General features: G+C 37.2%; 1 protein-coding gene across 1 annotated transcript in view; it reads right to left on the bottom strand.

The window, feature by feature from the left end:
* Positions 1-1,973: 1,973 nt before the first annotated feature.
* The window catches only part of bach2b (BTB and CNC homology 1, basic leucine zipper transcription factor 2b), a 242,504-nt gene continuing 233,944 nt past the window's right edge, over positions 1,974-10,533 (bottom strand). Inside the window, exon 5 of the mRNA XM_048597425.1 lies at positions 1,974-9,800. Coding sequence (XP_048453382.1) covers positions 9,312-9,800 — 489 coding nt within the window. The 3' untranslated portion in view covers positions 1,974-9,311. The remainder of the gene's footprint in view (positions 9,801-10,533) is intronic.

Below are 10,533 nucleotides of genomic sequence, written 5' to 3'. Positions count from 1 at the left end.
AGGTAAAAGTTGAGGTCCAGGCTATCTCCTTGACATGTTTTGAGGGGGTTTGGACTGGTCCATAACACATGACCTCATTGAATGCTGGAGCAAAATTGATGGGTGGAATGGTCTACTTCTGTTCCTACGTCTTATGGTTTACTGTTGGTTCCTGCTGATCCAGATAAAGGAACAAACGGCAAGCTGGAGTTAAACACACACAGAGAATACAGGAAAAGACTCAGCAGTTCTGGCAGCCTCTGTTGAGAGAGAAAAGAGTTAATGTTTAAAATTCAATATGACTCCAAGTCGTACCGAACTTGAAACCTCAACTCTATCTCTTGGGGTAGGTGAAGGTCACACTTTGATGTGCATGGTATCAGGGGCCATGGGGAATGGATGGAGGACATGAGGTTCATAATTGGCATGGATAGTGTGTGAGGGGTTACTGAGGGAATATAAGAGGTGAGGACTGGTTTTTGTTTTATTACAACAAAGCGCTGGTTTTTTTGAGACAAACCGACTGCATAAAGTGCCTTCACTCCTGGCTGTCTCTGTACTCTTTCCAGGGCCAGTCCCAGGAAGCCAAGCAACACACCACCCCTATCCGGGAGAAAAAAAAAATCTCAGCTCTGAGGACACTCTGTTCTGGGTTGGATTTGCAGCACCAAATATTGTTTGTAATCTGCACTTCAACACTGGAGCAAGACCTCAGGCCATCATGACAAAACATGTCCCTCATATAGCCATTTAATTTCCTGGGACATAAAAAAAGCTGGAGGTCCATTAAGGGAAAACAATGTACAGAAACTTCCTTAGATGATCAAAATTAGATTAGTAAATCACTCAGACCAATGTCATTTATAAACGTACCTACCTCATGATGATGTGATCTATATCTCCCTTGTGAAGGCAGAATCAGCATACTCACATCAGCTGGGAATATTGTGTAGAGGCTCTCAATTGTCTGGGAAAAGAACAGTCTAACATAGTCCATTTTCACTCTTACATAGTTTAAACCTTCCAAACCCACAACTATTTCCATCTAAAAGGACAAGGACAGCAGATACATGGGAACACTACCAACTGCAAGTTCCACTCCAAGCCACTCACCATCCTGACTTGGAAATGTATCCGTGTTCCTTCAGTGTCACTGAAATTCCCTCCCTAAGGGCATTGTGAGTCAACCTACAGCACATGGACTGCAGCAAATCAAGAAGGCAGCTCACTACCAGCTTCTCAATGGCAACTAGGGATTGGCAGTACATGCTGGCCAGCCTGTCCCAGGAGTGGGGGAGAATAAAAACAAAATTGCTTTCTCAATTCACTTTTGAACATTTGTATTCAGCTTGGTTTTCAATTGCAATTTCTATAGACATCTGTCTGAAGTGCATGTTTTCTTTGTATGTAATTGCTTAAAATATTGTACCACTTTTTTGTTATAACTTGGAAAGAAAATAACTCATCTGAATGCTGTGTCAGTATATTAGTTGTGTATGCACAGTATATTGGTATCCACAATTTTCAGGTTAATTTGCTGAAATTCCCAGCAAATTGTTAATAAGAAACGGCAAATGAAGATTCTTATTTTTTCTGAATATCATCTGGTAAGTTATTTGGAATTAACTGTAGAAAAATCTGAAAATTGATTCATTAAGCTTGATGAGCTGGTTCATTGAATATTGTTTGTAAGAATATTACAGTTGTAAAGTTAGCTGGACTGGTTGCACAAGTAGCCAAAAACTGCGGCTCCAGCAAAGACTGTGCTGCTATTTCCTCAGATCAATTCAACCAACACATAATACTGAAGCATATTTCTCAAATAACTAGATCATTTAAAACAAAAGTGTGCATTGTTTTAATTGAGTAAAGAGTAATTTACTCAAGTTGATTTATGGCTGTGGAAAACCAATAGCAATTACAATACACTTAACAATTAGAACTCTTATGCTATGTAATGATATGTCATTTATTTCAACAGAAATGATGTCTAGACAAAATCTTTTAACACTAGCAGTTCAACTGAAAGTTTTTCCACAATACTGTATTTACACTGTGAATGTTTTAAAACTTCATTCCAACAATATTTTTCTCTTTAACAAAAAGGAAGCGTTTACACCTATCTGATAATGACAGTAAAAACACCGCAGAAAACAGTCACCTGGGATAAAAATAATTCAACTACAAGCTTCAGACTTGGAACGTTGAAACGATGTCATGAATCTACTTACTACATTTATCTCACACAGAATTTGTGTAAAAAGTATGTAGAAAATACACCTGATGATAACAGTCATTGACCAAGTATGAGAGGTACAGAGAAATATACAGGTAGATATGTGTCATTCGAGAGAATATCTCTCGCTGCTGAGACAGGGATTGTTTTACCCCTGGCCCCATTTACATTATTTCCATCCCATCATGAATATGGCCTCCAGAGTATTCCATGTTACATAAGGCAAGAGTGAAGGTGCATTTGATTCCAATATGATTCTGGAACAAACTATTTGTAATACAAAGGGTTTCCTAAGTCACACACTGTTGACCACTTAGTTTTAAATCACTTCACCTGTTATTCAGAATTTGACAGGAATTCTGCAGCTGTCTATTTTATACATTAAATAATACCAGCAGTTAAAGTAGCAATGCGTGTTATCACACCACATTATAGTTACGGAAGAAATCCTTCCTGCTCACAAAAGAAAATTCAAAAATAACAAATTTACACTGACATGCCATAGCATAAATAACAAATACCAAATTTTTTTGTCAAAATTAACAGGGCCTTTTTCATGGCTGAAAAAAATCGCAGCAACCTCACTTGGTAGTGACAGTATTTTAGAATGGTAATGGGTGAAAAAAAATATAACGTAACTGTTGCCCTGGAGAAAAACATATATGACAACCTGATGAACGTGGGAGGTACTTATTCTCTCAGAAACAAATACATCTTTTTGCTGCAGCACCACATTTTAAAAAAAGTCAATGAGCAGCACTTTCGTTATAAAATGATGTCAGCTATAACACTTGTCAAGTTTAGAAAAAGGTTTTCTAAGGTTTTATTTTCCCCTCATGTAATATTATTATTGTGAATTGACCTAATTTGAATACTGAGCTGGTAAACGTTACTTGTCTGCATAATTGTATTGATAAATATCTGATGACACTCTTGCACTGATTTCCACTTACTGGATGGGAATTTCTAATTCCTTGGCCTGATGGAATCCAAGACGAGCTAGATTTAAAAGTCCTGCTCAAACTCTAAGCTCCAGTTATCTTAATGTTTCTGTTGTTGTTGATGACCTGTTCACTGTCAGCAGACTCAAAGTTCATTTGAATTACCACTTGCATAGGATCCTGATTAAACTTTAGTAGCCTACTGAGCAGGGCAAATTCTGCCAGGCCAGCTCATTAAGCCTTACAAGATAGTGGGACTTTAGGGACGTTTGGGTTGTTGCCAGCATGATGCTCCTCATGACTTGTTGAAATCCAATTCAAATTGCATCCCCTCCAACCCAGTGACTTAGATGGCTTATATACCTTCCAGGGTCAGAAATCAGTGATGTCAATGCTGAGTGTGAAGCTGCACTGGCAGGATGCAGCAGAGTTCAAAATGGCCTCTGCAACTCCAAATTAGAATCCCTTTTCCTGCTAGTTTCCCACTGGGAAGTAACATTTCCCCTCTGGAGTGTAAATCACATTAGTTCTAGAAGCCATACAGCAAATACTGAAATTAAAATGAAACTTATATATAGGAAACAGAAATAGGAAATCCTTAAAGAATGATACGACAACATGTTCATTGTGTGAAAAGCCAACTTGAACCTTAGTGGTGACCCATAATCAAGTCATAATGCATGAGGCCATTTTCTAGAATTATAAACCAAAAGAGAAAAAATTAAGAGTTTTAATATAGAAACAAAATATTATGGTGCAGAATGAGGCCATTCATCCTAATGTATCCATGCAGATGAAAAGGACCTGTCTAATCTTATGCCAGCAGCAAGCACGTTGTCCACAGTGTTGTATGTAATACAGCTTTGAAGTATATTTTGAATGCAGTGAGACTTCCTGCTTTTAACTACTCTTTCAAGAAGTTAGTTTCAGACTCCACAAACCTTTTCTTTTCTAACTTATATGGTGGCTGGATTTTTTGGATGGCATGGTTAATTCAGATAGAGTGTTAATTGGCTAGAGGTTCTCACTAGGGAGAAGCCATAACTTAGATGCCAGTCATTCTGATTGGCCTGTAGCTCTATAGTCCCAGACGCTCCACTCGAAGCAGCAGCTACTACAGTCACTACAAGCACTCCTAAGATTCTAAATGCCAGAAGCCCAGGACCAAGCAAATACAGGCATCTTTGGAGCTGGGAAAGGAGGACAGGCCCCTCAATACAACTGTAACAACTCCCATTTATATTGCAGCTTTAATACATCAAAATGCTACAGGGCAACAATAAGAATAGGTGATGTTGAGATGTATAGCTTGAAGCATTGACCAGGAGGAGGTTCAGTAGGCCAACAGATCAACAAATCTCTTCGATCATAAGCTGAATCCCAAACGCCTATGCTAATGTTCTACCCATTTGAGATTTTCAATGAGGCATCTAAATCCATACTTAAAACAGGCAGAAAGTTCACATTGTATTTACTTTTCATTGTATATTGGCATTTTACTGGATGATGGAAGTGTTAATGACAAAGATTGATTTTCAAACATCAGAATACTTTTTAATACAGCTGGTAGCAAAAGATTTTCAACACTTTGTTTTTAAATCAGAATCCATTGATTTGAGTCTTGAGGACATCAGGGTATAGGCTTAGGGTAGTTTCTACGGTTAATTAAGAGAAAGCTGAACTAACATTAGCAGGGATACAAATTCCAGAATGATTCACTTGAATGCACTAAAATCCTGAACACTTCTGATTTCACCTACCTTTGTTGCTACTAATTTCTACTGTTTGCTTTTCCTTAAAACAGCCAAATATCCAAAGTTTTACCAATCAATCATTCTGCTAATATGATTGGATAAAAATCACCCAGATTGACAGTCTGACAAGCTGACCTTTAGCATACAACTGGTGATTGGCTCAGAGCCAATTCTAAGTGATGTGGTACAAATTCAAGTGTAGATAGTGGTTATTGAAGAGGAAGGGAGAAAGAGAAGTTGATGATGTAAAAACAAAGGGCAAAATAGATATAAGAAAGAAAGGGAAAAAGAAAATCAGGAATTTTAGAACAGCAATTAAAATTACAGCTAACGGTACTCCTAAAACTACAGCAGAAATGTTAAATGATTTTAGTAGCGCAGAGTGCTGAGATGAAACTTTAAAACTAGCCTGTACACAGTGCAAAATATCCATAAGAATCTAGACTTTTTGTGCTAATTCAGCTCAATTACATTATCAGATTGAATAGCCGTTATGGAACAATGACTGATTTCAATCAGCAGAGTTTTATTTTAAATAGTACTGCTTCAGGAATTTACCATGTGCTGCCGACAGGATTCATTCAAATATTCTGCACATCTACTCCAATCTTAACGTACAACGTGAACAAGATATATTCAGTTTTTATTTGTTCCCTTCCCTGTCAATAGTTATTGCCTCCATACAAGGATATGGCTCCACTAGTGGTCATCATTCATATTTGACTCTCAGCAGTGAATGTAGATAAACTTTTTGTAAGCAAATCCAAGCCTGATCCTATCCACACTGATAGTTACACTAGAATTGTTGGACATCAACCAGCAATGATATGCCTAGTACATTTTCCTACTTTCAATCCTGCAGCAATGAAGTTATCTGTCATATTCCATTCACTGTCCCAGCTAAGATCAAGTAACCAACTAGAACTGAAATTGGGGTTTGCACGTTTTGATTTTTTTGTTGTAGTGGAACTATTTATTCAAGATGATGGAATAGAAATGGCAAGTAATAAATTAACATGCTAAAAAGGAAGAAGCACTGAGACCAGCACTTTTAGAGGGGCAAATTCTCAAAACACTGAATGTAATACTTTGGTCAGCTTACAAAATGTAAAAAAAATCTTGTAAATGTATGTTATCCTTTGTAGTTCAGAGAAAACAGAGAGTTTGCTAGGCCTTGTAGACAAAAAGAAAACACATTTAAAAAATAATCATCCCATTTTTTTTGACTGGCTGATTACACACTGCACATAAAATCTGGTGTTTGGCTATGTGTCCTGTAGAATACATTCCCTCAGGTAGAAACATCATTGCACTTTTCAGTGATGAACTCCAATACATGGACTTCTGGTTTAGTACTGACAAATTAATGATCTTCACAAGGACAACACATTAGCAAGAATTGGTCAGGGAGCTTAAGGAGCTCTCAGTCAATTACAGTCAACTTGCCAACCAATCAGCATCCATTTCTAGAAATGGTAGAAATTGAGATTGTTTGAAATTTTGCATTCTCGCATTTGTCCTGAAGAATGCAAGATGAATACCTTCAGCACATGTTTTTCTTTTCAGCAATAACAAGAATTATTTTGTACTGTACACAGTTGATCTTATACCTTATAAATCTCACAGTATTTACATATGTGAAAAAAAAGTACTAAACTAAGTTGATGAAAAAAGAATAGTCTGTTCCAGAATCAATGTGAAATAAAAGAAGGCACCTTTAGATTATGAACAGAAATACCTAATCTGACTTTTATAACTTGTCAACAATATGTAACTAAATGAAATGAGGCTGTCTGGGTACTGTGTAATACAAGAACACTCGGGAGATAAATAATGCTTCCTGTTAATCACCTGATAACAGTTTTGTATGTAACAGGATTCAGAATAGTTACAAAAATGGTTATATAATTAATTAAGCAAATATGCAAACTGTTTACTGCTAAATTATGGATACTAAGCTTAACTTTCCTGAAGCATAAAAAATGCTGTTTGAGCAGTGGTTTGAAATGCATGAGCTTGACAAAAGTTCACATTTCCTGTTTTTGGAAACTGGAAGTGTTGTTCAGCAATAGTAACTGCTAAACACACCTAGCTGCATCAGAAACAAAAGTTGAGTTCTCAAATAAAACTTGCAACAAAGTAAAAACTGGCACTTGCAAACATGTCAGGCGAAATGAATATTTGCTGAATTTCAAGAAGACAAGGTTGTTTTATGATCATGATATTTTAAATACATTTCTTAGAATTGTCTAAACATCTTTGAAATTATATTTTTATAGCTGCAAAGTTTACGGACTAATCAGTAACAACATTTACTTGGTACAACTGCTGTTAGTATAAACTGTCAGATTGTACGATGCAAATTAGGTTCCATATATTTATTTCCACAATTGACCCTTAGGGAAGTGGGGCTTTTTGTTATCAGTGTAGTTTCTAATGTTGTCCTCTCCCAACATTAATGAATTGGTTCCAAATCTCAGTTATGTCAGACTTCATAGTTGCTCAGGTTGCTCTCAGTAGTAAGAAAAGTTGTTTGTACTGAACACCAAAGTACATCACCAATTCAGCACTCTTAATGTTGACACCAGTTAGAAGGAATGATTTATCTTTTTAAATATTAAGTTAGGGACAGGAACTTGGGAAACATAATGCTTTACTACATTGCAGTGATGCAACCTATTTCTTCTATAATGTCTTTTGTTACTTCTTACATTAACTCTTAATACACCACTTTTCACAACCACAGGTTGTCCCAAAGTTCCTTACATCCGATGAAGTACTTTGGAAGTGTATTTACTACTGCAACATTCGACTATTTAATTTCTACAACTGACTTTCGCTCAGAAGTGACTTGGATAAATTAGGACTGATTAATGAGCCATCTTTTTCAGTGGATTTGATGAACCCAGATTGGAAAGACAAAAATTTCACGTGGTCCCTTGAATGATCATCCAGCACAGTTGGAATTTCAAATATTAACGGGAGGTGGGAGAGCTCCGTTTAAGGTGAATTTGTGCACCAGGATTACTGTGACACAGGGTAGGTTACTAAGAGACTGCTTAACTGGGGAAATGGCTTGTTTTGATAGAAAAAAAGGGGAGGAATTGAAAAGGTGATTTTGGGAGAGACCCTTATGCACAGTTAATAAGAAAGTAATAGTAGCATGACCTAGGAACGGGTGGCTGGTTTTGTTTTTAGTGAAAACTTGATTTCAGGGATATTATAAATATAGTAATTTGAAAAGTATATTAAACAAATTAACTATATAAATTATCAAAAGTTTGTACATACTTTACTTAGTTTCAGTGACTAGTGCATTTATATCCATCCACATCAGTGTTTAACTTGCTCTCCAACCAGAAGATTCTTTGGACGTAATTTTAAAGAGCTAAAAATGGAAATATTGGTCAATACCAAGAGCTTAATTTAAAAAATTGTTATTGGTCATTCCAGATTACTTCCGAGTATGTCAGCGGCTACAGTAAATTGGATTAGCTCTCAGTGCTTGGTTACGTAGGGAAGGTAAATAACCTGATAATATTATTCTGAACACCTTTTCTTTGTTTTTAAACATACGTGTGCAATGCACTAGGTAGGAAATCAAAAATCCAATGACAGAGTGCAAGTGGCAGTTTTGACTATTATTGTTCTACATCAGCAATAATAACAAATCTTCCCTGCTCAAAAGGCACCTTTCAAAGCAGTGCCAGAGATGTCTTATCATTTTAATTTACATCAAATAGACATCAAATTAATCCTTTTTTTACTTACAAAGAAGTACAAAGATGGTGATATTGCTCAAGTGTGAAAACTTAACTGTCTAAATGCTTAAAGGTTTCGGTCAGAGTCTGCAGAAGGCAAAATGGGAATGTTGTAACCAAATTCTTTGTACAGTCCAGATGGTGAGTTCCAGTATTCTAATGATTAAAACACAGGATGCAGGAGTATGTTACAGTAAATAGGCGTTAGATGAAAAATCATCTCTAACATGTACTAAGTTATGTTGAATATTCAGAAGATTTCCTGAGTTGTTGTGTGACATGGGCCACCAAGCTTGCTGAAAGACAACTGAGCTATGTATTGGGTCCTTCAAGATAAGATGGGTTGTTGACCCATTTCTTTTTGAGAATGAAGGCCAAAATCCTAATAACAACAATTAATAATCATAATAAAATAACAGTGTCATCACTGTCAAGTTCCCTGCACAAGCAAGGTATAGCACCATTGACGGTAAACCTCAGCCAGTCTGAGGAATAATACCTAGACCAAATATTGCTGCAGTTTAAGACTGTTGTAGTGTGCATTGAAGAGAAAAACATCAACAGATGAACTTTGCCTGCATCTCAATTGAGCCTCCTGCTTACTTTAAAGAGAAACAAATAAAATGGAAGAATTAAAAAGTCATTCGGTGCAATCCTTCCTAGGCTGTTCATCAGTTGTACATTTATCAGTCATTTCCTGGCAGAAATCTACCGTCACAGTCTGACTGCACTGTTCGAGCGAGGGCCCCCTTTCTGAGCATGTTCCTTGGTCGAGAAGCCCTTGCAGATTTCCTGATGTGCACACTTCTGCATTGTGGCTAGGTGACCACTGGTCCTGATGATGGGACCCTCCTTGCTCCGAGCAGCACTGCATACCATCTCCAATGCATGGTGTTTTCAAGATCTTCTGCTCTAATCCAGCAAGGGGCAAGGTGGTACTGGCTTTAGCTGCAGATTCATCCATCGGCCTAAAGACTGGACAAAACTTGTGCAATGACTGTATCTGCTCTGGGTTTAACTGGACATCGCCGCATACTTCTTGACAAAGGCATGAGAAATTATCCCACAGTTCTCCCATACAAGCATTCAGCTGGTTCCTTTCCGTCAGTAACTTCTCTTTTTCACAGAGCTGGGAGAAATACAGAAAAATGGCAGGTTATGAGAAGTAGTCTCTTAATAGTACACGTGCTCTTAACTTATTTTTAAAGAGGTAAATTCTATTGCTGGATAATATTTAGTAATGTGTTAGAAAATAAGAATCTGAAGCTGAAATCTAAGGTAAACACACTGATTTGGTATCTGAGGAGCAATAACATACTGAAGAATTAAAAAAAAACAAGGTTTTTATGAACTGTTATGATTCATGGAAGGGAGGCAGCGAGCGCTGCTTAATCTGTTCCTATCAAGCCTTTTCTTCCCCATCAGCAGCAAGTAGCATCTTTTGACATCGTCATCATATTGCTTTCAGAATTCCTGTTCTTGCAGCACAGGGTGAGAAAGAGATTCAAGGAATAATTTTGGGAAAAATGCCAACCCAACCCTCATAGTCCAAAACCAATAAAGGAATCCTTTTATAATTCTCTGGTTGAATTCTGTGGCAGTGAGCCATATAGATTTAAAACGTCTGAGGTCTGAGTCATGGTTTGTGGTCAGTCAATTTGCCTCAGCCTGACATTAGGGAGTTCGTTGCCTTTGTAGTTGGTGACTCTGAGCTGAAGACTGGAGAGAAAAACAACAGCCAGAATTGCCTCAATTGCTGTCCATTGATCTTGGTGATAGTAAAGGCCAATGACTATCAGACCTGATAAGATGCTTAGTTTGGCAGGATTGCTTAATCTCAATACCCTCCACGGTTAATGTGT

Source organism: Rhincodon typus, chromosome 5, assembly GCF_021869965.1.
Source record: "Rhincodon typus isolate 14 chromosome 5, sRhiTyp1.1, whole genome shotgun sequence".
NCBI classification, from domain to species: domain Eukaryota; kingdom Metazoa; phylum Chordata; class Chondrichthyes; order Orectolobiformes; family Rhincodontidae; genus Rhincodon; species Rhincodon typus.
This window is presented reverse-complemented; position numbering and strand designations above follow the sequence as displayed.